The 27,678-nt window shown below is 44.9% G+C and overlaps 1 protein-coding gene and 1 pseudogene across 9 annotated transcripts; one reads left to right on the top strand and one right to left on the bottom strand.

Annotated features, from left to right (window-relative positions):
- Positions 1-3,168: 3,168 nt before the first annotated feature.
- On the top strand, positions 3,169-27,678 carry IFT46 (intraflagellar transport 46). Of its 9 annotated transcripts, none has more exons than XM_053593764.1 (14): positions 3,169-3,380; positions 4,264-4,336; positions 4,657-4,753; positions 8,223-8,302; positions 10,920-10,973; positions 13,806-13,945; positions 17,952-18,026; positions 18,240-18,333; positions 18,776-18,904; positions 22,014-22,135; positions 23,366-23,432; positions 26,282-26,342; positions 26,636-26,721; positions 27,214-27,678. In XM_053593764.1, the coding sequence occupies exons 2-14, from the start codon at positions 4,331-4,333 to the stop codon at positions 27,307-27,309; spliced, it is 1,107 nt and encodes a 368-aa protein (XP_053449739.1). In that variant the 5' UTR covers positions 3,169-3,380; positions 4,264-4,330; the 3' UTR covers positions 27,310-27,678. The 9 variants fall into 9 exon arrangements, with proteins under 9 accessions (XP_053449739.1, XP_053449740.1, XP_053449744.1 ...); XM_053593765.1 differs by having other exon boundaries at positions 4,187-4,336; XM_053593766.1 differs by lacking the exon at positions 3,169-3,380 and adding an exon at positions 3,387-3,552.
- LOC128589437 (uncharacterized) lies at positions 9,922-10,062 on the bottom strand (annotated as a pseudogene).

Below are 27,678 nucleotides of genomic sequence, written 5' to 3'. Positions count from 1 at the left end.
CAGAGCAAGACTGTCTCAAAAACAAAAACAAAAAAGAAAAAAAAAAGATTTTCGGGGGAAATCATCCTTTGGTTCCCCCCATGCACATGGTATTTGTAAAAAAAACTTTTCTCTTATTAATCTACAAATAAAAAATAAATAAATAAATTTTAATTCACACAGAATAGTTTTACATATTTATGAGGTAAAACTATTTTTTATTGTTGTTACAAAAAGTATATTTTAAGAAAGATGAAAAATTCCTATTTTTTTTTTTGGTCAGGGCTGGATTTGAACCCACCACCTCTGGCATGTGGGACCGGCGCCCTACTCCTTGAGCCACAGGCGCCTCCCCAAAAATTCCTAGTTTTTAACAGAAGTAAAAATCTTATTTGAAAATTTTACCTTAGTGTAACAGCTTCCAGGGCCTCCCATATGAACCTTAGAAGCTCTCAGTAAAGATCATTCAATGATGATTCCTGGGAAATATGACATTAGCTGAATTAAACTGCAGAAGAAAAACCACCCTGGAAGCATGCTTCACAAGGGAGTACCAGGAGGCAGTATATCATAATGGTTAAACGCCGAGACTTAGGGCTCAATGCCTGTAGCTCAGCAAGTAGGGCGCCAGCCACGTACACGGGAGCTGGTAGGTTTGAACCTGGCCCAGGCCTGCCAAACAACAATGACAAGTACAACCAAAAAAGAAAAAAAAAAAAGCCGGGCATTGTGGCAGGTGCCTGTAATCCCAGCTACTTGGGAGGCTGAGGCAAGAGAATCGCTTAAGCCCAAGGGTTAGAGGTTGCTGTGAGCTGTGACACCACAGCACTCTACTGCAGGTGACAAAGTGAGACTCTGTCTTGGAAAAAGAAAAAAAAAGCAGAGACTTAGGAATCAGACTATCCTGTGTTTGATTTCTATTTTCAGCACTTAATTAGCTGAGTGACTTTAGGCAAGATACTTTAACTCTCTAAGCCTTAATTATCTAATCTGTAAATTGGCAGTAACATCTCATAAGACTGTAGAGTAGATTATACAATCTAAGCACTCCTGCATAGTAAGCACTCAAGATTACATGCTCATTATTACAAGCAATAACAAATCACAAAAACAAAAAATACTGTTGTTCCATTTTTAACTAGAAGACTTTCAGAGGAGGTACCTCTCATTTCTTTTTAGTCCACTTTCCTTGTTTTCCTCTGGAAAGTTTTGTTTTGTTTTTGAGACAGAGTCTCACTCTGTTGCCCTGAATAGAGTGCTGTGCCCTCATAACTCACAGCAGCCTCAAACTCTTGGGCTTGAGCAATGCTCTTGCCTCATCCTCCAGAGTAGCTGGGACTATAGGCCCATGCCATTGCAACTGGCTAGTTTTTTCTACTTTTAGCAGAGATGGGTCCTGCTCTTGCTTAGGCTGGTCTCCCAACTCCTGAGCTCAAAGGGATCCTCTGGCCTTGGGCTCCTCCCAGAGTGCTAGGATTATAGGCATGTGCCACAGTGGCTGGCCTCCTCTGGTGGCTTTCAGGGTAAAATTTGTAATATTCTTTTCTATGTATCTGACTCCCCCAAATTATTTATGTCTAGAGTTTTAAAGTATTCGTTCTAGGCAGGGCTTGGTGGCTCATGCCTGCAATCCTGACATTCTGGGAGGCCAAGGCAGGTGAATTGCTTGAGCTCAGGAGTTCCAGACCAGCTTGAGCAAGAGTGAGACCCTGTCTCTACTAAAAATAGAAAAACTAACCAGGCAGTGTGGTGGCCATCAGTAGTTGTTCCAGCTACTAAGGAGGCTGAGGCAAGTGGATTGCTTGAGCCCAAGAGTTTGAGGTTGTTGTGAGCTATAATGATGCCATGGCACTCTTTCCAGGGAGACTCTGTCTCAAAATAAATAAATTTGTTCCTTATATCTTCATTCACTCATTCGTTCATTCATCCACCAAAAAAGTAACTAATTTATGCAACGCACTGGCGCTAGACAAGTTTGAAAATTAGTTGGATAGCCGGGCGTTGTGGTGGGCACCTGTAGTCCCAGCTACTCGGGAGGCTGAGGCAAGAGAATCGCTTAAGCCCAGGAGTTGGAGGTTGCTGTGAGCTGTGTGAGGCCACAGCACTCTACCGAGGGCAATAAAGTGAGACTCTGTCTCTACAAAAAAAAAAAGAAAATTAGTTGGACACAGACTCTACCTTAAAGAAATTCATAGACTTCATTAGCAAATAAAAATACAAAGCTGGGTGTGGTGGCTCACGCCTGTAATACCAGCACTCTAGGAGGCCGAGGTGGGGGATCCCTTGAGGTCCTGAGCTCAGAGACCAGCCTGAGCAAGAGCAAGATCTGTCTCTACTAAAAATAGAAAAATTAGCCTGAAAAAAAAGAAAGAAAAATTAGCCTGGCCTTGTGTTAGTCTGTTACTTGGGAGGCTGAGTCAGGAGGATGGCTGTAACCCAGGGGTTTGAGGTTGCTGTGAGCTAGGCTGAGGCTGTGGAACTCTAGCCCTGGTGACAGAGGGAGACTGTGTCTCAAATAAATAAATACAAAATAAATAAAAATACAAGACCCAGAGTTTTTAATTTGAACCTCAGATAAACAAGGACTAATTTGTTAGCATAAGTATGTCCCACCCTGCGGAGCACTGTGATGGTAAAGACAATAATGTAATATAAAAGCAATAAAAGAGTGTACAAACTGATGTGGAATATTCCCTAGAGAGTGCGTTTGAATTCTGATAGGTCTGATCTAGACGCAATCACATGCCCAAAGATTTTCATGGCAGGCGTTCTCAAAGTTTTTAAACAGGGGGCCAATTCACTGTCCCTTAGACGGCTGGAGGGCCGGACTATAGTTTAAAAAAAAAAACTATGAACAAATTCCTATGCATACTGCACGTATCTTATTTTGAAGTAAAAAAACAAAACGGGAACAAACACAATCACACCGCCTCATGTGGCCCGCGGGCCGCAGTTTGAGGACCCCTGTCGGGAAGAAAACGCACAGCCTGTTTCCAGACTGGCGAATTTCAAGAGCCGAAATTCATCAGTCGTCTTTGTCACTTACAGCCGCTAGATGCCGCGACGGATGCAGTTACTGAAACCACAGACAACTAGACTACTCGGCCTCCCAGAGAGGGAGCAGGCGCACTCCGCTGATCTACTTCCTGTGCGCGGGCTCCCCTTGCAGGAAGAGGCGTAAGGTGGGGTGAGACGAGGAGGTCTCACGAGAGGAGAAGCAACTCTCGCGATGATTTATTTATTTATTTATTTGCGTCTGTGTTTATTTGCCTAGCGACTGACAACGGGCTAGTTGCTCGGGGTGGAACTCCTAAGGTGGTCTAGCCTGAGATTGGAGTGAGACCCCAGCCGTAGGCCGGGGTTCTTTCCATATAGAGGAGACGGATTCAGAGGGGCTACAGGTAATTCATACTTACCCCAGTGGAAAGGGAACTGCCTTTATTACTCCGAGGAGGAATTGAAGAGGACTTCCCTTCCCCTAACTAGCTATCACGTCTTTCCCGTTTCTCCGTGATAACTGTTCCTTTGCACACACACCCCCAACCGTTCTGCCTCCTTTCTTATCCAGCTAACGTAAGTGGGATCTGATCTGAAAGACAGGGTGCAGCTGGGGGAGATGCTGTCCATTATTGAATGGGACCGAAAGACTAGAGTTCACCCTTTTTAAGGCGACCCCTCCCACCCCAAAACTGGCCCCAGAGACAGAACTTTTTCTTTTCTTTTTTCTTTCTTTCTTATCTTTCTTCTTTCTGTCTTTCTTTTCTTTCTCTCTCTCTCTCTCTTTTTTTTTTTTTTTTTGCAGTTTTGGCCAGGGCTGGGTTTGAACCCGCCACCTCTGGCATATGGGGTCAGTGCCCTACTCCTTGAGCCACAGGAGCCGCCCCTCCTTTCTTTTTTCCTTCCTTCCTTTCTGTCTCTCTCTTTTCTTTCTCTTTTCCTTCCTTCCTCTTTCTTTCTCTCTCTTTTCTTTTTCTCTCTTTCTTGACAGTGTCTCACTCTGTTGCCCTAGGCTAGAGTGCTGTGGCATCGTAGCTCACAGCAACCTCAAGGGATCCTCTTGCTTCAGCCTCCCTAGTACCCTAGTAGCTGGGACTACAGGTGCCTGCCACCATGCCAGGCTAGTTTTTCCATTTTTAGTAGAGCTAGGGTCTCACTCTTGCTCAGGCTGGTCTCTAACACCTGAGTTCAAGTAATCCATTTGCCTCAGCCTCCCAAAGTGCTAGGATTACCAGCATGAACCACCCCGCCAGGCCTCAGAGACAGAACTCTTTATGACCTATACAGCCTTCCGTGAGAAACCCCAACAGCCTTGGGAAAACTAACCAAAGGAGAGAAGAAAGCCTTCATCTACATGCAAGTACTGTTCTCATCATGCCTTTGTATCTTACGTCTTTGGGAGTATGCCTCGGAATTAGGCTGTCATCTCCACCTTCATTGATAATCTCATTCCTCAGCCAGGCTGCCAGCAGTTCCTAAATAAGGGCTGCAGCAGAATGACTTAACTGCTTGACTAGGGCCTAGAAGCCTTAAGCAAAGTTTGGATGAGGGTGAAGCTTTTATGTAAAACCAGTGTCTTGAGTAAGGGAGAGGAACCAGTACTAGTTTGGAAAGTATCTCCTGGCAGAGTGCTTAGTGTTCCATAATAGCACTATGTCCTTATATCTCCTTTTGCTTTAGACCAAGATTGTTGAAAACCAGACATATGATGAGCGTCTAGAGATTAACGACTCTGAAGAGGTTGCAAGTATTTATACTCCAACCCCAAGACACCAAGGTAAGAGGAATACAGAGGAAAGAAAAGTTCTCAGAACAAAGTGCAGGATGATTCAAGGCTGTCTTCAAGTTCTTATTTTATAATAGCAAATTTTGACTTTCAGTGTCAACTTATCTTGCCATAGTTTGTTTCCTAACTAAAGGGGGAGAAATTACAGCCTCCCAGATTGCCGATTTTCCCTGTCCAACCCTATTGCCATTACTTCATTTATTTTTGTAGAGACAGAGTCTCACTTTATCACCCTTGGTAGAGTTCCGTGGTGTTACACAGCTCACAACAACCTCCAGTTCCTGGGCTTAGGCGATTCTCTTGCCTCAGACTCCAGAGTAGCTGAGACTACAGGTGGCCACCACAACACCTGGCTATTTTTTTGTTGCAGTTCGGCCAGGGCTGGGTTTGAACCTACCACCCTCTGTATATGGAGCTGGCACCCTACACAGTGAGCTACAGGCGCCGCCCAGCTTCATTTTACTATTGTGCTCAAAAGTCTGTTGTGTTGTTTTTTAACTTATCAAAGCTGTGTTTTTCTCAGCTTTGAAGACACTCCATAACCTGCCCTTAAGCTACAACTCCAGGCGAAATCTCAGTGGAATATTTTTAGAAGACATGACACCATCCATTTCAACAGCATTTTAAAATGCCTACTATGGCTCGGTGCCTGTAGCTCAAGCGGCTAAGGTGCCAGCCCCATACACCAGAGCTGGCAGGTTTGAATCCAGCCCCGGCCTACCAAATAACAATGACAACTACTACCCAAAAATAGCTGGGCATTGTGGCAGGCACCTGTAGTCCCACTTACTTGGGAGGCTGAGGCAAGAGAATCGCTTAAGCCCAGGAGCTGGAGGTTGCTGTCAGCTGTGTTGCCAAGGCACTACCCAGGGCGACATCTCGAGGCTCTGTCTCAAAAAAAAAAAAAAACAAGACCCTACTATGTACCAGCCTTATGCCTGGCTTTGAGTATACAGTGTTAAAACAAATGATACACTGTTCCTCCCATCCTGGTGCTTACAATCATCGTGACAAATAAATATAATTACAAATGTGATAAGTGCATTGAGGAGGCAAATTGTTTGTTGTTCTGGAGAATAATGGTGAGAACAGGGACCTGCTGTTGATAGGGTGGCCAGAGAAGACCTAAGGAGGTGACATTTGAAACTGAAAAATGAGAAGGATCAGGCCAGGCATGGTGGCTCACGCCTGTAATCCTAGCCCACTGGGAGGCCAAGGTGGGCAAATTGCCTGAGCTCACGAGTTCGAGACCAGCTCTGAGCTAGAGTGAGACCCCGTCTCTAAAAAATAGCCAGATGTCGTGGGCGCCTGTAGTCCCAGCTACTCGGGAGGCTGAGGCAACAGAATCGCCTCAATCATCTCAAAAAAAAAAAAAAAAAAAAAGAAAGAAAATGAGAAGGATCCAGATACTTAAGAAAAGTAGACCAGGAAGAGGAAACAGCATGTAATATATAAAAGCTCTGAGGCCTGAAAGAACTTGGCTTAGTTTGAGGACCTGAAAGAGACCGGCATATGATAGAGGGGCCTGGATATGTTCAGATCAGAGGGTAGGCAGGAGGCATAACACGCAGAGCTGTGGAGGTTGTATTGCCGTCATGTGTGGAGTGGGTTGAATGATGAAAAGGAGGGTGGCACCTGTGGCTCACTGAGTAGGGCACCAGCCCCATATACTGAGGGTGGTGTGTTCAAACCCGGCCTGAGCCAAACTGCAACAACAACAACAACAACAAAATAGCTGGACATTGTGGTGGGCGCCTGTAGTCCCAGCTATTCCACAGGCTAAGGCAAGAGAATCGCCTCAGCCCAAGAGCTGGAGGTTGCTGTGAGCTGTGATGCTACGGCACTCTGCTAAGGGCGAAAAAATGAGACTCTGTCTCTTAAAAAAAAGAAAGATGAAAAGGAAAGTGTTGGGAACCAGTTGGAGGGACTACTGCAGTGACTGAGTTGAAATTGTAGTGGCTTGGACTCTGGTGTGGAAGTTAAGAATAGAAGAGGGAAAAATAGCCAGGCGTTGTGGCGGGCGCCTGTAGTCCCAGCTACTCGGGAGGCTGAGGCAAGAGAATCGCTTAAGCCCAGGAGTTGGAGGTTGCTGTAAGCCGTGTGAGGTCATGGCACTCTACCCAGCGCCATAAAGTGAGACTCTGTCTCTACAAAAAAAAAAAAGAATAGAAGAGGGAAATACTGTACAAGATATATTATAGAATCACTAAGGCTTCTTGATGGATTGGATTTGACTCTTGATTTAAGAATCAGTATGACACCCAGGGTTTTTGTTTGTTTATTGTGGTAAAATATATACAATGTAAAATTTGCCAGTCTTGGCTCGGTGCCCAAGCACAGTGGTAATGGTGCCAGCCACATGCACTGAGGGTGGTGGGTTTGAACTCAGCCTGGGCCAGCTAAACAACAAGAACAACTGCAACCAAAAAAAAAAAAAAATAGCGGGCGGCGCCTGTGGCTCAGTAGGTAAGGCGCCAGCCCCATATACCGAGGGTGGCGGGTTCAAGCCCGGCCCCGGCCAAACTGCAACAAAAAATAGCCGGGTGTTGTGGTGGGTGCCTGTAGTCCCAGCTACTTGGGAGGCTGAGGCAAGAGAATCGCTTAAGCCCCAGGAGTTGGAGGTTGCTGTGAGCTGTGTGAGGCCACGGCACTCTACCGAGGGCCATAAAGTGAGACTCTGTCTCTACAAAAAAAAAATAGCCAGGCGTTGTGGTGGGCGCCTGTAATTCCAGCTACTTGGGAGGCTGAGGCAAGAGAATCGCTTAAGCCCAAGAGTTTGAGGTTGCTGTGAGCTGTGACGCCACGGCACTCTACTCAGGGTGACAGCTTGAAACTCTGTCTCAAGAAAAAAAGAGAAATTTGCCAGTCTTACAGCTGTTAAGTCTAGCACTCTTTTGACTTTATTAGTTACTAATCTCATTTTCCAATATGTAAACAAAGGGCAGAGTTTATATTATATTGGCTAAAATAAGGTCTAACCCAGTCCCTTAAGCACAGAATATCTTTTATTTTATTTTATTTTTTTTTTCAGTAGAGACAGAGTCTCACTTTACTGCCCTCGGTAGAGTGCCGTGGCGTCACACAGCTCACAGCAACCTCCAGCTCTTGGGCTTACATGATTCTCTTGTCTCAGCCTCCGGAGCAGCTGGGACTACAGGCACCTGCCACAATGCCCGGCTGTTTTTTTTGTTGTTGCAGTTTGGCCGGGGCTGGGTTTGAACCTGCCACCCTCGGCATATGGGGCTGGCGCCCTACTCACTGAGCTACAGGTGCCACCCAAGCACAGAATATCTTGAATTGAACTGATAGAGCCATGACTAAAATTCAGTCTCCTGTCTTCTAGTTTCTGGTAAACCCTGTTCCATAATTCTTCCATTAAAGAACATATTCTATAAACTAAAAATATTTGTTTTTAAAAATCATCTTAACGATAACTTAACAGGAAAACTTTTCTTTTAAGGCCTTCCTCATTCTGCTGAGCTTCCTAACAAGACCATGGCTGATAACAGCAGTGATGAGTATGAAGAAGAAAATAACAAGGTGCAGTATAACTCACAGCTTTTTTTTTTTAATTATGGCCCTTAAGTTATAACCCACAGCTTCTTACGGAATTTCTGCTTTGGGTTTTTAGTAGTTAGAGATGACAATAGTTCAACAGTAAACATGTCTTTTTCTTGTTTTTTAGAGACAGAGTCTCTCTCTCTCCTCCCTTGAGTAGAATGCAGTGGTGCCATCATAGCTCACAGCAACCTCAAACACTTGGGCTTAAATGATCCTCTTGTTTTTTTTTTTCTTTTTTTTGCCGGGGCTGGGTTTGAACCCACCACCTCCGGTATATGGGGCCAGCACCCTACTCCTTGAGCCACAGGAGCTGCCCTTGTTTTTTTTTTTTTTTTTTTTTGAGATAGTCTTACTTTGTGGTCCTCAGTAGAATGCCGTGGTGTCATAGGTCACAGCAGCCTCCAACTCTTGGGCTCAAGTGATCCTCCTCCCTCTGCCTCCTGAGTGGCTGAGACTACAGGTGTCCACCATCATGACATCTGGCTAGTTTTTCTATTTTTTTTTTTTTGTAGAGACAGAGTCTCACTGTACCGCCCTCGGGTAGAGTGCCATGACGTCACACGGCTCACAGCAACCTCCAGGTCTTGGGCTTCTGCGATTCTCTTGCCTCAGCCTCCCAAGCAGCTGGGACTACAGGCGCCTACCACAACACCCGGCTATTTTTTTGTTGCAGTTTGGCCGGGGCTGGGTTTGAACCCGCCACCTTCGGCAAATGGGGCCGGCACCCTACTCACTGAGCCACAGGCGCCACCCTAGTTTTTCTATTTTTAGTAGAGATGGGGGTTTCAGTTTGCTCAGGCTGGGCTGGAACTGCTGAGTTCAGGTGATCCACCTGCCTTGGCCTTGCAGACTGCTAGGATTACAGATGTGAGCCACAGTACCTGGCCAATAAACGTGTTTTGTTTTTTGTTTTTTTTTTGAGACAGAGTGTCACCTTCTTGCCCTTAGTTGAGTGCTATGTCATCATAGCTCACAGCATCATCAAACTTTTGGGCTCAAGTGATTGTCTTGCCTCAGCCTCCCCTGGAACTACAGGCGTCCACCACAACCCAGCTTTTTTTTTTTTTTTTTTTTGAGACAGAGTCTCATTCTGTCACCCTTGGTAGAGTGCTGTGGTGTCATAGTTCACAGTAAACTCAAACTCTTCGGCTCAAGCAATCCTCCTTTTTTTTTTTATTAATATTAAATCATAGCTGTGTACATTAATGCGATCATGGGGCACCATACACTGGTTTCATAAACAGTTTGACACATTTTCATCACACTGGTTAACATAGCCTTCCTGGCATTTTCTTTCTTTTTTTTTTTTTTTTTTGTAGAGACATAGTCTCACTTTATTGCCCTCGGTAGAGTGCTGTGGCATCACACAGCTCACAGCAACCTCCAACTCCTGGGCTTAAGCAATTCTCTTGCCTCAGCCTCCCTAGTAGCTGGGACTACAGGCGCCCGCCACAATGCCCAGCTATTTTTTGGTTGCAGTTTGGCCAGGGCCGGGTTTGAACCCACCACCCTCGGTATATGGGGCCGGCTCCTTACCGACTGAGCCACAGATGCTGCCCCTTCCTGGCATTTTCTTAGTTATTGTATTAAAACAATTAAAAAGTATGGAAGGCTTCACGAATTTGCGTGTCATCCTTGCGCAAGGGCCATGCTAGTATGTGTGCTGCCGAAGTGAGCACTCAAGCGAACCTCTTGTCTCAATTTTTTAATTTTTCATAGAGATGGGGTCTCACTCTCACTCTTGAGTTCAGGCTTGATCTCGAACTCCTGAACTCAAGCAGTCCACCTGCCTTGGCCTACCAGAGTGCTAGGATTACAGGAGTGAGCTACTGCACCCAGCCTCAGTAAACGTGTCTTGAACACTCACCTCCAACAGTTAAATATCTTTGAGCTCAAGAATGGAGAAACAGTGTACTCAATTCTACTATGAAACTAGTATATGATCTAGTACACACACACATAAGAGAAAAACTCAAATCAGTTCAAGGTGGGGAGCAGGGGGATGGGAGGAGGGTGGGGGATGGAGTGCTCCCACTTAATGGGCACAATGTTGGGGTATAAGGCACACCTCTTAGGGGCAGGACACATAAGAGGGACTTTACCTAACAAATGCAAATATTATAACCTAATTCTTTGTACTCTCAACCCAAAACAATAAAAATTTTTTTTAATTAAAAGTAAATAAATAAATATCTTGGAACTCATAGAGGAAAGTCAGTAGCAAAGGACCTTGAGATTTTGATCCTTCTTTGGGAATCAAGCCTACCACACAGCCAACTTTTTGTTGAGGAATTTCATATAATGTAGGCCAATGTTTCACAAACTTTACTGATCATAAGAATCAGGGGAGGGGATTTATTTTTTAAAATACCGATTCCCAGGCCCCACCCACCATCTCAAAGATAAAAAGCCTGTGAATTGATATTTTTAGGAAGCAGTTCGGGTAATTCTTATGACAAAGCAAGTTTGGAGTTTATTGGTCTAGGCATTTTTTTCATTGTCAACACTTGTGATACTGCCAATATTTTGTGAAAGAGATTTTAATTTTGAGGCCTTAAGACTCAGATGTCCCTTTGCTGTTATTCTGTGAACCCAGAGAATAACCCTGTTTCTGAAAGAAAGACGGAAAGATACCTGCATCTCTAGCCAGGTAGGACCTTAAGAGTTGTACATGTGCTCTCTTAACAACCATTTGTGTTCAGCCTTAGCATGTGATCTAATGGTTACTTTTTAATGATCCTTTAAGAACAAGAGCTTTGGAAACTCAGGCAAAGAATATTTGAAGTAATATAGAAAGCTGTAGTGATATAGACTGATTTCATAAAAAGCCTAAAGGTAACATTTTAAAGTGGGTCCCTCTCTGTGACTAGTGTGCTGTTTTAACTTCTTTTTTTTTTTTTTTTTTTTTTTTTTTTGCAGTTTTTTTTTTGGCTGGGGCTGGGTTTGAACCTGCCACCTCTGGCATATGGAGCTGGCTCCCTACTCTTTTGAGCCACAGGCACCGCCCTGTTTTATAACTTCTTACATGCAAGTTAACTTCTTAGGTATTTGTCTATGATATATAAATCTTTTGCCTTTATATCAGGGATTTTGCAAAGCACAACTTTGAAGAAGCAGACAAAAGAAAAGTAAATAATTTTCTTTATTTTTTTTTTAAGTAAATAATTTTCCTATTTGCTATTCTTTTCCCACTTGGCCTCCAGATTTTGTATAGACACCCTAGATTCTTCTAGTCTTCATGCTGTAGTCAGTATTCAAGACTCATTTATTTTTCTTTTCTTTTTTTTTTTTTTTTGTAGAGACAGAGTCTCACTGTACCACCCTCAGGTAGAGTGCCATGACGTCACACAGCTCACAGCAGGCTCTAACTCTTGGGCTTCTGCGATTCTCTTGCCTCAGCCTCCCAAGCAGCTGGGACTACAGGCGCCCACCACAATGCCTGGCTATTTTTTTGTTGCAGTTTGGCCGGGGCTGGGTTTGAACGCACCACCCTCAGCATATGGGGCCGGCGCCCTACTCACTGAGCCACATGCGCCGCCCCTATTTTGCGTATTTTTTAAATTGACAATCAATTTTTTTTTTTCTTTTTGAAGTTTTGGGCTGGGTTTGAACCCACCACCTCCGGCATATGAGGCCGGCGCCCTACTCCTTTGAGCTACAGGTGCTGCCCAGTAGTCTTTTTTTTTTTTTTTTTTTTTTTTTTTGAGACAGAGTCTCTCTCTGTTGCCTCAGTTAGAATGCAGTGGTGTCATCATAGCTCACTGCAGCCTCAAATTCTTGGGCCCAAGTGATCCTCCTGCCTCAGCTTCCTGAGTAGGTGGGACTACAGGCATGTGCCACCAAGCGTGGCTGTTTCTTTCTATTTTTATTTTTATTTATTTATTTTTTTTTTTGTAGAGACAGAGTCTCACTGTACCGCCCTTGGGTAGAGTGCCGTGGCGTCACAAGGCTCACAGCAACCTCTAACTTTTGGGCTTACGCAATTCTCTTGCCTCAGCCTCCCGAGCAGCTGGGACTACAGGCGCCCGCCACAACACCCGGCTATTTTTTTGTTGCAGTTTGGCCGGGGCTGGGTTTGAACCCGCCACCCTCGGCATATGGGGCCGGCGCCTTACTCACTGAGCCACAGGCGCCGCCCTCTTTCTATTTTTAATAGAGATGGGATCTTGCTCTTCCTCAGGCTGATCTTGAACTCCTGACCTGATGATACTTCCACATCTGTCTCCTAGAAGGCTAGGATTACAAGTGCAAGCCTCTGTGCCTGGCCCAAAAGCAATTTTTGATGTCCTGTACCATGTCACAATTTTGTGTGCCACTAGCTGATGAACCATAGAGAAGTGCTGAGTGATTTTTAAAAACTGGAACCAACATGTCTTAACTTCAATATAAGCCATATGGCATATGGAAACCAATCTTTCAAAACCTGCTTTTAAAGGGGACCAATTAGTCTTCCTTCAGATCCTAAGGGTGGGCATGCCAAAGGCTCCAGGCCACAGAGACAAAGACACAGACCTTATCCTACTTGCCCCTGTAAATCGTAAGCACCACCAGACCCCTTCTGATGGATTCGAGAGGGTAGGATGTTTCGTAGAGAGCCAGAAGCTCAGAAAGGTAGGTTGGAAAGCTAAGAAGAAAAGAGCTACGTGTCTTGAGATAGAAGGTACAGTCATTTCATTTGACTTAGGAGGAAAGGGAAGGGGAATACGGATAAGTCAGATACCCTATGAAGAGAAATGTCACTGGAGAAAAATGGAAAACCCATAGTCTTTTGAACTGCTGATCAGAGTTCAGACATAGGGCTGATTGATTGTGAAAGTTCTTATGGCAGTTTCAAGCAGCTTACTCTGGCAGTCTTGCAAATTAAATACTAGATTTCCTTCCTATGACCTTTGTGAGTATCAAGATCCTCTAAAGTTTCTCTTCCCTGCATTTCCTCCCAAAATAATTACAGAGTTGCCATCCTCTTTGAAAGCTCCTAGATTTTAGGGTTTAAGCCCTTTATAGAAAGCTTATGAAGGGCTCTTAGGATCTCCAAGTAATTGGTACAATGGATATAAATTAGATAGAATTTATAGAGAAATGGAATATGGTTATAGAAATTGGGGACCCCGGGAGGAGGGTGGGGCCTTAGTGTGTGTCACATTTTATGGGGGCAAGACATGATTGCAAGAGGGACTTTACCTAACAATTGCAATCAGTGTAACTGGCTTATTGTACCCTCAATGAATCCCCAACAATAAAAAAAAAAAAAAAAAAATAGTAAAAAAAAAAAAAAAAAAAAAAAGAAATTGGGGACCCCATTTCTATAGAAGCTGAGCAGGAGCAGAAGGCTCTCAAACATTTTCTGAAAAGTGCTGCCTTCTCTTTCTGATGATTAGGTGTCAGGTGGGGGGCTATTGGTTAGAGCCATATGGAACCGGGCACAGATACATTAAATTTCTCTTTATGTGAACCTCTCTATGCCTGCCCTGCCCTATCTCAGGAGAAGAAGAAGACCTCACAGTTGACACCTCAGCGGGGCTTCAGTGAAAATGACGACGATGATGATGACGACGACGACTCATCAGAAACTGATTCTGATGATGACGATGATGATGAGGAACACGGAGCCCCTCTGGAAGGGTGAGGGGAAAGGACCCCACCCCAAGGAGGGAAACACTTCCTTCAAAACACTGGACTGGGAGAATATCAGCAGCAAAATTGCAACGTTTCTTTTCATTTCTATTTAAGATTTTCAGATGTCTCAGAAACCCAGCATGATGAGTTTTCATTCCTTTATGGCTCCACTTCTCATCCTATGGTGTCAGTCCTATGGTGTCACTTGCACTCTCTGAAATACTTGTGGCCTCAGGGATTACACGAGATTTTACTGAGCAAATCTGAAAGCTGGTCCCTGCCTTCCCCTGGCTCTCTTTCTGGGAAAGAGAATATTTGCATATGTACCAAAGCTTAGACTTACCTCTGGAAGGATCCACTAGAGTTAGTTATAATAGTAAAATTACCTTTCAGGGAGGAACTTGGAGACAAGGGGATGGGTGGAAGATAAAACTTTTCACACTGTATTTCATACCTTTTATTTTATTTTGTGTGTATGCATGCATCCTTTATTAAAAATGAAAAATAGGGGGCAGCGCCTGTGGCTCAGTGAGTAGGGCGCCGGCCCCATATGCCGAGGGTGGCGGGTTCAAACCCAGCCCCGGCCAAACTGCAACAAAAAAAAAAAAAATAGCCGGGCGTTGTGGCGGGCGCCTGTAGTCCCAGCTTCTTGGGAAGCTGAGGCAAGAGAATCGCATAAGCCCAGGAGTTAGAGGTTGCTGTGAACCGTGTGACGCTACGGCACTCTACCCAAGGGCAGTATAGTGAGACTCTGTCTCTCCAAAAATGAAAAATAGGGTGGCACCTGTGCTCAGTGAGTAGGGTGCCGGCCCCATATACCAAGGGTGGTGGGTTCAAACCCAGCCCCGGCAGACCTGCAACAAAAAAATAGCCAGGCGTTGTGGCGGGTGCCTGTAGTCCCAGCTGCTTGGGAGGCTGAGGCAGGAGAATCGCGAAAGCCCAAGAGCTGGAGGTTGCTGTGAGCTGTGTGACGTATTGGCACTCTACTGAGGGCGGTAAAGTGAAACTCTGTCTCTACAAAAATAAAAATAAAAATGAAAAATAGTGGGCGGCGCCTGTGGCTCAGTGAATAGGGCACCGGCCCCATATGCCGAGGGCGGCGGGTTCAAACCCAGCCCCGGCCAAACTGCAACAAGAAAAATAGCTGGGCATTGTGGCGGGCACCTGTAGTCCCAGCTGCTCGGGAGGCTGAGGCAGGAGAATCGTGTTAGCCCAAGAGTTAGAGGTTGCTGTGAGCCGTGTGATGCCACGGCACTCTACCCGAGGGCGGTACAGTGAGACTCTTGTCTCTACAAAAAAAAAAAAAAGAAAGAAAAATAGTTACCTTGGATTATGTGCATGCAGCACTAAGGCGCTATGTAAATGAAGCAATTTTTTTTTTTTTTTTGAGACAGAGTCTCAGTTGCCCTGGGGTTGAGTGCCATGGCATCATAGCTCATAGCAACCTCAAACTCCTGGGTTCAAGTGATCCTCTTGCCTCCGCCTCCCAAGTAGTTTGAACTACAGGTGCCTGCCACAACGCCCAGCTATTTTTTAGGGGTGGGGGGTGGCGTCTCACGCTGGCTCAGGCTGGTCTCAAACTCCTGAACTCAAGCAATCCACCAACCTCAGCCTCGCAGAGTTGCTTGATTTACAGGCATGAGCCACCTTGCCCAGCCCTGCAGCAAATGTTTAATCCTGGACTTTGTCATGCTATCTCATGATCATATCCTATTTCTATAAATTTTCATCTGAAGAAATGTAAATTTGAAGTCATTATATATTTAATTTTTTGTTAAGCAAGTCTCTCTGGAAGAACCTTTTTTTTTGTTTGTTTTTTAAGAAAGGGTCTTGTGCTTTCGCCCAGACCGGAGTGCAGTGGCGTGATCAACCTTCCAAAGTGCTTGGATTATAGGTGTGAGCCCCTGTGCCTGGCCAGAAGAAACTTATTAATAACCTTCTCATTTGTACACTTAGCCAATGTTCATTACATTTTACTGACTAGTAATTAATGTTACATCTTCTGTGTTTTTTACTATATACTTGTTCATGGTTTTGTTTTTTATTGATACAGTCTCATTTGGTCACCCTTGGTAAAGTGCCATGGTGTCACAGCTCACAGCAACCTCAAATTCTTGGGCCAAGCAGTTCCCTTGCCTCAACCTCCCAAGTAGCTGGGACTACAAGTGCCCACCACAACGCCCAGCTATTTTTAGAGATCAGGTCTTGCTCTGGCTCAGCCTGGTCTCGAACCTGTGAGCTCAGGCCATCTACCAGCCTCGGCCGCTCAAAGTGCTGGGTTTACAGGCGTGAGCCACTGCACTCAGCCCCCTCCATTTTCACCTTTTTTTTTTTTTTGAGACAGAGCCTCAAGCTGTTACCCTGGGTAGAGTGATGTGGCATCATAGTTCACAGCAACCTCCCACTCCTGGCCTCAAGCGATTATCTTGCCTCTGCCTCCCGAGTAGCTGGGTCTAGAGGCGCCCGCCACAACACCTGGCTATTTTTTGGTTGTAGTTGTCATTGTTTGGTGGGTCCAGGCTACATTTGAACCCGCCAGCTCAGGTGTATGTGGCTGGCACCTTAGTCACTTGAGCTACAGGCGCTGAGCCCATGTGTTACTTTTATAAATAACATTGTTAAAAACATCTCTAAAAATTCTTGTTTTCGGGCGGCGCCTGTGGCTCAGTGAGTAGGGCTCTGGCCCCATATGCCGAGGGTGGTGGGTTCAAACCCAGCCCCGGCCAAACTGCAACAAAAAATAAAATAGCCAGGTGTTGTGGTAGGCACTTGTAGTCCCAGCTGCTTGGGAGGCTGAGGCAAGAGAATGGGGTAAGCCCAAGAGTTAAGAGTTAGAGGTTGCTGTGAGCCATGTGATGTCATGGCACTCTACCTGCGGGCGGTACAGCAAGACTCTGTCTCCACAAAAAAAAAAAAAATTTCTTGTTTTCTTGGTGCAAAGTATTTTCATGTCAGAAATTAAAATCTCTACCAGCGGTGCCTCTTACAAGGGTATATGTGAAACTTGGTAAACTGTCTGTGAAGCTAGTGAATGATGCCCCATGAATATATCAATGTATGCAGCTATGATTTAATAAAAAAAAAATTAAAATCTCTTCATTCCACCTTTTCTCATCATTTTCATTCAAAATAGGAAAGGAAAACAATGTTGCATTTTAACATAAATTATGTTTTGGATTTTTTTTTTTTCTTTTTTGAGACAGAGTCTCACTATGTTGCCCTTGGTAGAGTGTTGTGGCCTGGTAGCTCAGCAACATCAAAGTCTTGGGCTTCAGCGATTCTTTTGCCTCAGCCTCCCAAGCAGCTGGGACAACAGGTGCCTGCCACAACGCCTGACCATTTGTTGATGTTGTTGTAGTTGTTTGGCAACCCTGCGCTGGATTTGAAACCACTAGCCCCGGTGTATATAGCTGGCACGCTAGCTAGTGAGCTACAGGTGCTGAGCCTGAAACTATTCTTCTGAGTCAGATAAATGAGAGTTAATTATGAATAATTTCTTTTTTCTTTAAGACAGTGTCTCACTTTGTTGCCCTCGGTAGAGTGCCGTGGTGTCACAACTCCCAGCAACCTCCAGCTCTTGGTCTTAGGTGATTCTCTTGCCTCAGCTTTCCGAGTAGCTAGGACTACAGGCGCCTGCCACAACGCCTGGCTATTTTTTTGTTGCAGTTTGGCTGGGGTCCAGTTTGAACCCGCCATCCTTGGTATATGGGGCTGGCGCCCCAATTGTGATCAATTTTAAAGGTGCCCTGTAAGCCATTAGGAAAGGCAGATAGATGTATGGGGGCAGTGCCTGTGGCTCAAAGGAGTAGGGTGCCAGCTCCATTACCCAAGGCGATGGGTTCAAACCTGGCCCCAGCCAAAAAGTACAAAAGGAAGAAAAGAAAGGCAGATGTGGGAGAGGCAGAAGCTAAATTCAGGGTCATAGCCTCCTGTGGTGAGAGTAACACTTTAGGCTGAACCAAGACTCTGCTCTTCTTTGACAGCCTTAAACAAACTATTTTCCTTTCCCCAGGGCCTATGATCCCGCAGATTTTGAGCATTTGCCAGTTTCTGCAGAGATTAAGGAACTCTTCCAGTACATCAGCCGGTGAGTACCAGGGCCTCCCACCATACCCCATCCCTACGGCATGCCCCAAATCTTTACTACTTGCCTTGCAAGAGCAAGAAAGCACAGCTGCCTTCTAGACCTTTCTTACCTCTAGTCTTAAACAAGGCTATTTTACTTAGATTTCTTTTTTTAGCTTGAATGGTAAAGCACTTTCTCTGAGTGTCTCCACCATCCCTTGGCAATATCTCCTAGGTACACACCTCAGTTGATTGACTTGGACCACAAACTGAAACCCTTCATTCCTGATTTTATCCCAGCTGTTGGAGATATCGATGCATTCCTAAAGGTATATTCAGTATATCCTAAAGATGATCCTTGAGTGTTTCTTCTGAACCTCCTGTTACTCTCAGTTCCAGCAATTTCTTTGAGTAGCATTGGCTACCTTGATACATACTCATTTCATTAGCGTTCTTAACCTTGCTGTCTATTCAGAGTCCTACTGATTGCTGTTAAGTGTACTTTAATACTTTATTAAAATACTTTATTATTTCAGATATTAAAAATTTGTAATGTATTTCCCTTCTAATTATCCATGACTTCAGGTTTATATTTAAACCGCCATAGATCATATTTTTTTTCTAGGTAGTATTTAGTGCACCATAATAGTAATGCTAGAAATAATAATGAACCAGAAGAGTCTTTCTCTGCAGGTTATTGGAAACAGCAGGTGTGGCCTTATTATGCCTTTCCCATTTTTCCTTTTGCTTTCTTACCTTTTTCTTAACCAGGTCCCACGTCCTGATGGAAAACCTGACAACCTTGGTCTTTTGGTATTGGATGAACCTTCTACAAAGCAGTCTGACCCTACAGTGCTTTCACTCTGGCTAACAGAGAACTCCAAGCAGCACAATGTCACAGTAAGACGCTAGCGAGTGCAGACCCCAGGTGGAGGGGGCCAGAGCTGAGGCCTCACTAGCCTTTGTGCAGTCGACTTACTGCCTGTCAGTCTGGCTGATTATGGCTTTGGGCCAGCCCTCATTTGTTAATGACAGCTTTATTGAGATATAATTTACGTGCCATAAAATTTTCTCTTTTTTTTTTTTTTGAGACAGAGTCTTATTTGTTGCCCTCGGTAGAGTGCCCTGGTGTCATCATAGCTCACAGCAACCTCCAAGTCTGGGACTCAAGCAGTTCTCTTGCCTCAGCCTCTTGAGTAGCTGGGACTACAGGCACCCATCACAATGCCTGGCTATTTTTTAGAGATGAGGCGTCGATTTGCTCAGGCTGGTCTCGAACTCCTGAGCTCAGGCAATCCACCCACCTCAGTCTCCGAGAGTGCTAGGATTATAGGCATGAGCCACTATGCCTGGCTAGAATTTGTTCTTTGAAATTATACAATTCCTGGGCGGCGCCTGTGGCTCAGTGAGCAGGGCGCCGGCCCCATATGCCGAGGGTGGTGGGTTCAAACCCAGCCCCGGCCAAACTGCAACAAAAAAATAGCCGGGCATTGTGGCGGGCGCCTGTAGTCCCAGCTACTCGGGAGGCTGAGGCAAGAGAATCGCGTAAGCCCAAGAGTTAGAGGTTGCTGTGAGCCGTGTGACACCACGGCACTCTACCGAGGGCAATAAAGTGAAACTGTCTCTACAAAAAAAAAAAAAAGATGAAATTATACAATTTCTTGGTTTTTAGTATATACACAAACTTGTATAGCCACCACCACTACCTAATTTAGAATAATTGTATCAACTCAGAAAGAAACCCCAAACCCATTAGTGGTCACTCCTCTCCCCCACCTCCTTCTACTCCCTGATAACCACTTCATTCCTTTTTCATGGCTGAATAATACTCCACTGTATAGATGTTTCACATTTTGCTTCTATTCACCAGCTGTTCCCACTTGTATTAATAATGCTGCTTTGGCCAGCACCGTAGTTTACACTGGTAGTCCTAGTATTTTGAGAGGCTGAGGCACAAGAATTTTTTTTTTTCTTTTTTGAGACAGCTTCTCACTTTGTGACCCTCAGTAGAGTTCCGTGGCAATTTCTAACTCTTGAGCTCAAGTGATCCTCTTGCTTCAATTTCCCAAGTAGCTGGGACTACAGGACTACAGGCACCCACCACAATGCCCGGCTAGTTTTAGAGATGGTGTTTCACTCTTGCTCAGGCTGGTCTCAAGCAATCCACCCACCTTGGCCTCCCAAAGTGCTAGGATTGCAGGTGTGAGCCACCACACCCAGCAACAATAAAAGAATTTTCTTTTCTTTTTTCTCTTTTTTTTCTTCCACTTGGCAAGTACGGAAGGGAGGTGGGAGGATTTCTTGAGGTCAGGAGTTTGAGGCCACCCTGAGCAAGAGAGAGATACTGTCTCCACTAAAAAATATAGAAAAGGGGTGGTGCCTGTGGCTCAAAGGGGTAGGGCACCGGCCCCATATGCTGGAGGTGGCAGGTTCAGACCCAGCCCCAGCCAGAAACTGCAAAAAAATAAATAAATAAAATAAAAACAATATAGAAAAGGTAGGCTTAGCGCCTGTAGCTCAGCAGCTAGGGTGCAGCTACATACACCAGAGCCCACAGGTTCAAATCCAGCCCGGGCCTGCCAAACAACAATGACAACTACAATCAAAAAATAATGGGGCGTTGTGGCAGGTGCCTATAGTCCCAGCTACTTGGGAGGCTTAGGCAAGAGAATCGCTTAAGCCCAACACTTTGAGGTTGCTGTGAGCTGTGACGCCATAGCACTCTACCCAGGGCGACAGCTTGAGACTCTGTCTCAAAAAATATGTATATATATAGAAAAGGTAGTCCAGTGCAGTGGTACATGCCTGTTGTTCCAACTACTCAGGAGGCTATAGCAGGAAGACACTTGAGCCCAGGAGTTGAGGTTGCAGTGAATTAGGATGACATCAGTGCACTCTGAACTGGGGTTACAGAGAAACACTTGTCTCTAAAAAAAAAAAAATGTTGCTTTGAACATTTGTGTCCCAAGTTTTTGCATACATATGTAATCCAAGTTTCTTGTATGTGTTTGTGTATATATATATGTATGTATGTGTATGTGTGTGTATATCTTTATCTATCTATATGAGTGGAAATTGCTGGCCATAGAGTTAAACTGTGTTTAACCCCTTTAGGAACTGCCAAACTGTTTTCCAAAGTGGCTGCACCATTTTATAATCCCACAAACAGTGAATGAAGGTTCCAGTATCTCCATAGCCTCACCAATGTTTGTTACCGTATCTTTTTTTTTTTTTGTAGAGATAGAGTCTCACTTTATGGCCCTCGGTAGAGTGCCGTGGCCTCACACAGCTCACAGCAACCTCCAACTCCTGGGCTTAAGCGATTCTCTTGCCTCAGCCTCCCAAGTAGCTGGGACTACAGGTACCTGCCACAACGCCCGGCTATTTTTTGGTTGCAGTTTAGCCGGGGCTGGGTTTGAACCCGCCACCCTCTGTATATGGGGCCGGCGCCTTACCGACTGAGCCACAGGCGCCGCCCCGTATCTTCTTTTTTATTGAGATAGAGCCTCAAGCTGTTGGGTAGAGTGCTGTGGTGTCACAGCTCACAGCAACCTCCAAATCCTGGGCTTAAGCTGTTCTCTTGCCTCAGCCTCCCAAGTAGCTGGGACCACAGGCACCTGCCATAATACCTGGCTATTTCTTTTTTTTTTTTTTTGGTTGTAGTTGTCATTGTTATTTGGCAGGCCCAGGCTGGATTTGAACCCACCAGCTCTGGTGTATGTGGCTGGCGCCTTAGCTGGTTGAGCTACAGGCACGGAGCCTACTGTGTCTTCTTGATTGTAGCCATCCTAGTAGGTATGAAATGGTATTTCCTGCCACGTTGACCTGCCCCTTTCCACGCCTCCAGCAAATTTTATCAGGGTTTCTTTCCCTCTTTATTTGGCTGCTCTCAGGCTTCTCTTTTATCAGCTACCTTGTATATAGAAGAGCAGCAGATATGATGAGCCACTCTGTAAAAACAAGAGCACTACTTCACTGCCATCAGCCAGACTTGTACTTATTTTTCTAGCAACATATGAAAGTAAAGAGCCTGGAGGATGCAGAAAAGAATCCCAAAGCCATTGATATGTGGATTGAGAGCATCTCTGAGTTACACCGTTCTAAGCCCCCTGCAACTGTGCACTATACCAGGTAAGAGATGCCATGTTCTTTACAACAGTAACGCATATTAACTTTCATCCGTAGTAACTGTCACCACTTGTGAACTGTTGCTTTTAAGAAGAGGCCCAGAGGCTCCACAATTGTAGCACAGTGGTTATGCCTCCAGCCACATACCTTGAGGCTGATGGGTTCGAACTCAGCCCAGGCCTGCTAAACAATGACAACTGCAACAAAAAATAGCCAGGCATTGTGGCAGGTACCTGTAGTCCCAGCTACTTGGGAGGCTGAGGCAAGAGAATCGCTTAAGCCCAAGAGTTTGAGGCTGTGAGCTATGATGCCACAGCACTCTACCGAGGGTGACATAGTGAGACTCTTATCTCAAAAAAAAAAAAAAAAAGAAAGAAAAAGAGGCCCAGAGATGATTAGGGACATATTTGATCAACCTGGGGCTGCTGGCTTAGATTGCTGACATATGACATAAAGATTGTGATTTCTCTGCTATCATCATTGTGGCAGCTCTTCCAAACCCTAGGCCTTGAGTAAGTTTGGTTTGCTCAGTTTAGGTTTTCGTGAAATCTTTGTTTTTGTTTTTGTTTTTTTGAGATAGAGTCTCACTGTGTTGCCCCCCGGTAGAGTGCTGTGGTGTCACAGCTCACAGCAACCTCAAACTCTTGGGCTTAACTGATTCTCTTGCCTCAGCCTCCCAAGTAGCTGGGACTACAGGCACCTGCCACAACACCTGGCTATTTTTTTGTTGTAGTTGTCATTCTTTTTTTAGCAGGCCCGGTTTGAACCAGCCCTGGTGTATGTGGCCAGTGCCCAAATCACTGAGCTGTGGGTACTGAGCCTGATTGTCCTGAAAAATTTTTTTTTTTAATTTTTTTTTTTTTTTGTAGAGACAGAGTCTCACTTTACTGCCCTCAGTAGAGTGCCGTGGCGTCACACAGCTCACAGCAACCTCCAGCTCTTGGGCTTATGTGATTCTCTTGCCTTAGCCTCCCGAGCAGCTGGGACTACAGGCGCCCGCCACAACGCCCGGCTATTTTTTTGTTGTTGCAGTTTGGCCGGTGCTGGGTTTGAACCCACCACCCTTGGCATTTGGGGCCAGCACCCTACTCACTGAGCCACAGACACTGCCCTGTCCTGAAATTTTAATATGCCATATTGAGGGCCTCTCCCTCATCCTAGAATATCCTGGTCCAGAGGCTGGTGATGTTATCAGTCCGTGTTTCTCCTTCATATTTACCTCTGTACTTTCAGACCCATGCCTGACATTGACACGCTGATGCAGGAATGGTCTCCAGAGTTTGAAGAGCTTTTGGGCAAGGTGAGTAGAGAGTAGCAAAAGGTGAGAAAATATCACATTCACTGTAGGGCTTAGTGATTTCTCTCTAGATTATCATCATCATCGTTATTATCAGCAGCTTTTTAATGGTAACGTGAAACCCATGTGTATGCCCCATGTGTGGTATATATAAAAAGTAGTTGGCCCCTGCGGTGGCTCAGTGCCTGTAATCCTAGCACTCTTGGAGGCCGAGGCAGGTGGATTGCCTGAGCTCAGGAGTTGAGACCAGCCTGAGCAAGAGCAAGACCCTGTCTCCACTAAAAATAGAAAAACTAGCTGGGCATCATAGCATACACCCATAGTCCCAGCTACTCATGAGGCTGAGGCAAGGGTATCACTTGAGCCCAAGAGACTGAGGTTGCTGTGAGCTGGACACCATGGCACTCTACTTAGGGTGACAGAATAAGACTCTGTCACAAAAAATAAAAAATAAATAAAAAAGGTAGTTGCTTAAGTGATTGGCAACAGAATGAGGTTGTGATGAGACAACCATTCGTTTGAAAAAAATTAGGTCTTTGCCTCAACCATATACATACATAAATTTAAATGAATTGAAGAGTTAATGCAAAAATAAAGCTATTCAAGTAATATTGTATAATAAAATATGGGAGAACTTAGGATAGTTAGGTGTGTTTCAGGATAAGGAACTTAAAAGCCATAACGGGCAAAATGTGATAGGTTAGACTCAAAAATACAAGGCTCTAAGTACCAAAAGATGCTGTTAGCAAAGTGAAAAGACAGTGACAGTCCAAGAAAATTATTTTATGTATATATTAGACAAAGTTACTATGCATGCAAAGATTTCCTACATATCCAAAGAAAAGGAGACTGAACAAAGATGATTAACAGGTCCTTCCTGGTCATCAGAGTTCGAGACCAGCCTGAGCTACAGCTTTAAAATGCTGGAAAGGGCCTGCCGCAGTGGCTGACACCCATAATCCTAGCTTGTTGGGAGGCTGAAGTGGGTGGATTGCTTGAGTTCAGGAGTTTGAGTCCAGCTTGAGCAAGAGTGAGACTCTTTTCTCTACTAAAATTAGAAAAGTGAGCTGGGTCTTGTGGCAGGTGTCTATAGTCCCAGCTACTGGAGAGGCTGAGGCAGGTGGATTGAGCCAAAAAGTTTGAGGTTGCTGTAAGCTATGATGCCACAGCACTCTACTAAGGGTGACAAAGTGAGACTCTGTCTCAATAAGTAAATAAAATTGTTATACTAGTTGCCTAATATTCCCCATCCTCTTTCCCTACCTTTTCTCTGTAACTTATCTTCAAACCTACTATAGACCTTACTTACATCTACATGAAGGCAAAGATTTTTTAATGTGTGTTTATTTAGGAATTGATTGTAAAAGCAAAGAATTTAGAAACATTTTCTTTCCTTCCAGCATTTTTCTTTTTTTTTTTTTTAAGACAGAGTCCCTGGGCGGCGCCTGTGGCTCAGTCGGTAAGGCGCCGGCCCCATATACCGAGGGTGACGGGTTCAAACCCGGCCCCGGCCAATCTGCAACCAAAAAATGGCCGGGCGTTGTGGCGGGCGCCTGTAGTCCCAGCTACTCAGAAAGCTGAGGCAAGAGAATCGCCTAAGCCCAGGAGTTGGAGGTTGCTGTGAGCTGTGTGAGGCCACGGCACTCTACTGAGGGCCATAAAGTGAGACTCTGTCTCTACAAAAAAAACATTAAAAAAAAAAAAAATAAAAAAGACAGAGTCCCACTCTATCACCCTGGGTAGAATGCAACCTTAAACTCCTGGGTTCAAGTAATCCTCAGGTCCCCAGTAGCTGGGACTACAGGTGCCTGCCACAATGCCTGGCTCATTTTTCTATTTTTAGTAGAGATGAGTTCTCACTCTTGCTCAAGCTGGACTCGAACTCCTGAGCTCAAGGAATCCACCCACTTCAGCCTCCCAACGTGCTAGGATTATGGGTGTCAGCCACTGCACCTAGCCCCCTTCCAGCATTTCAAAGCCGTAGCTGAGAGAAAATATTTGATTAGGGGATCGAATGGCTAGATTGTACTATATCCACTCAGTGAAATATTATGCTGTGGCATATTATTTGGCCTTGTTTTGTTCTAATATGAAAAAATGGTAACGATATTTATTAAATGGAAAAAGCACAATTACAGAACTATACATACTGTGTATTTTGTAAAAAGAGACAAAGTTTTAAGACCCCAGTGGTTTTTAAACTTACAGTATGACTTGTTTAGATCAGAGCCTATCATCTGAGCGGGATGTCATGTCCATCTTCTCTGTTCCTGTGGTCGCCTGGGACCATTAGGCTTTTCAACACCAACTCCATAAATACTTAGCCATCACCTGGGGCCAGTTTCTTCTCATAGATCTACACAGGAAGACAACATGGTAGCACATTTTATTTATAAAATCTGTTGGTCCTACTAGATATCCACCACTTTGGTGGATAATAAGTCTGACTAATTTCATCTTACTGATGGTGGCGGGGAGCAAGATGAAGTTGTTGGCAAGGTTGATGTCTTCTGCGGTCTCTTAGTCTTCTCTCTGTGTCTTCACAGGGCCTTCCAACTGTGTCTGTGTCCTAGTCTCCTCATGTAAGGACACCAGGCATGTTAAATTACAGCCCCCCCAATGACCTCATTTTAATTTATTTATCCATTTAACAACCTTGTCTCCTTAGTACCATCACATTCTGAAGTATAGAGGGTTAGGACCTCAATATACGAATTTTGGGCAAACAGTACTCAGCCTGTACCACGTATCCTATGCTAGGAGCTCTTATCCTTCAGAGAGAGAGAGACAGTGCTGCTAGGACCACCAAAACATCAGCTTTTTGACTTCGAGCCATTCCATGCCCATTCCAGGTGAGCCTGCCCACAGCAGAGATTGAGTGCAGCTTGGCAGAATACATTGACATGATCTGTGGTAAGCTTCTCTGTCCTTCCCTCGTCCCTGATAGATCCACTGGATGGGCACGCTCCAGGCTTTTGAAAACACCTGTTTACTCTGGGAAGGTAGAATCTTGAGTTATAGCCTCCACTTGAAGCCAGTACTCAAGGGTGGTGGTTGGGCTTATGTGACTACTTGCTGGATACTTAACCCTCAAAACCATAGTAACATATCTTGTCTGGGAGGGGATTGGTTATCCTACACAGAAATACCTCATAATCCCAGAATTTGTTTCCTTCTGTTCCTGGGAGTTTTTTTCTTTATTTCAGCCATCCTAGACATCCCCGTCTACAAGAGTCGGATCCAGTCCCTCCACCTGCTCTTTTCCCTCTACTCAGAATTCAAGAACTCACAGGTATGGCAAGTGTCAAGGCTTGACTTAGCTTTAGTGAGGAGCGCTGCAGACTCCACTGTTTTGAGCCTACTGTGATCATGTCCTATGGCAATGGAAGTGTCTTTGCGTGGAATTACCTTTGCCCTTCCCCGTAATTAAAGAGCAGAATAGGAGGCTGTGGGGCTTTCAAAGGAAGGGTATATAGTAGAAAAGTTTGAGCCTTCGATGAAGCTAAGTAAGAATGTACAGAGGATACTTTTCTTTTAGTAGAGAAAGTTCTTCCTTCTTCCCTTATAAATGGAAGCAGGAAAGAAGTAAAAGGAGGTTCATTTTTTGAAGAAAGTGGGGCAAATCTCTAGTTGTGTCTCAAAGATAGCCCCAAGGAATTGTTTTGGAAGGAGAATTGGGGGGAAATTGGAGCTTAAGGGGTTTTAAAAAAGGTAGTTCTTACTAAGATGTAGCAAAACTAGCATATTCTCAATACTCAGCATTCCCTCTCCTCGTCCCTTGCAGCATTTTAAAGCTCTTGCTGAAGGCAAGAAAGCATTCACTCCTCCATCCATCTCCACCTCCCAAGCTGGCGATGCAGAGACATTAACCTTCAGCTGAGACACCTCCCACACCACCCTGTTTGAAGGCTGAACCGGCTCTTCTATTCCAGCTGAGACAGAGACGTCCTTGTCAGCCACCTGGTGTCCTTGCCTGTGCAACAGCATGGCTCAGGGGCCAGCACATGTCCTGCTACCCTCCCTGCCAGAGAGCTCTGCACATGATTGTTAAACAGCTCTACTTAGCTCAGATTGCCTTCCCAGGGGAGTTACACATCTGTGCCCTGTGGGGATTTGAATTAGAAGAATTGGAATTTCTGAGATTTCATGGAGCTCAGTTTGGAAGGAAAGCTTAACAATGATCTTTTTGGGATAGAGATGGAATTATTTTCTTTCATTCTTGAAGTTGTTGGGCAAAGATTTTATAAAT

The sequence above is a fragment of the Nycticebus coucang genome, chromosome 6 (genome assembly GCF_027406575.1).
Source record: "Nycticebus coucang isolate mNycCou1 chromosome 6, mNycCou1.pri, whole genome shotgun sequence".
In the NCBI taxonomy this organism is placed as follows: domain Eukaryota; kingdom Metazoa; phylum Chordata; class Mammalia; order Primates; family Lorisidae; genus Nycticebus; species Nycticebus coucang.
This window is presented reverse-complemented; position numbering and strand designations above follow the sequence as displayed.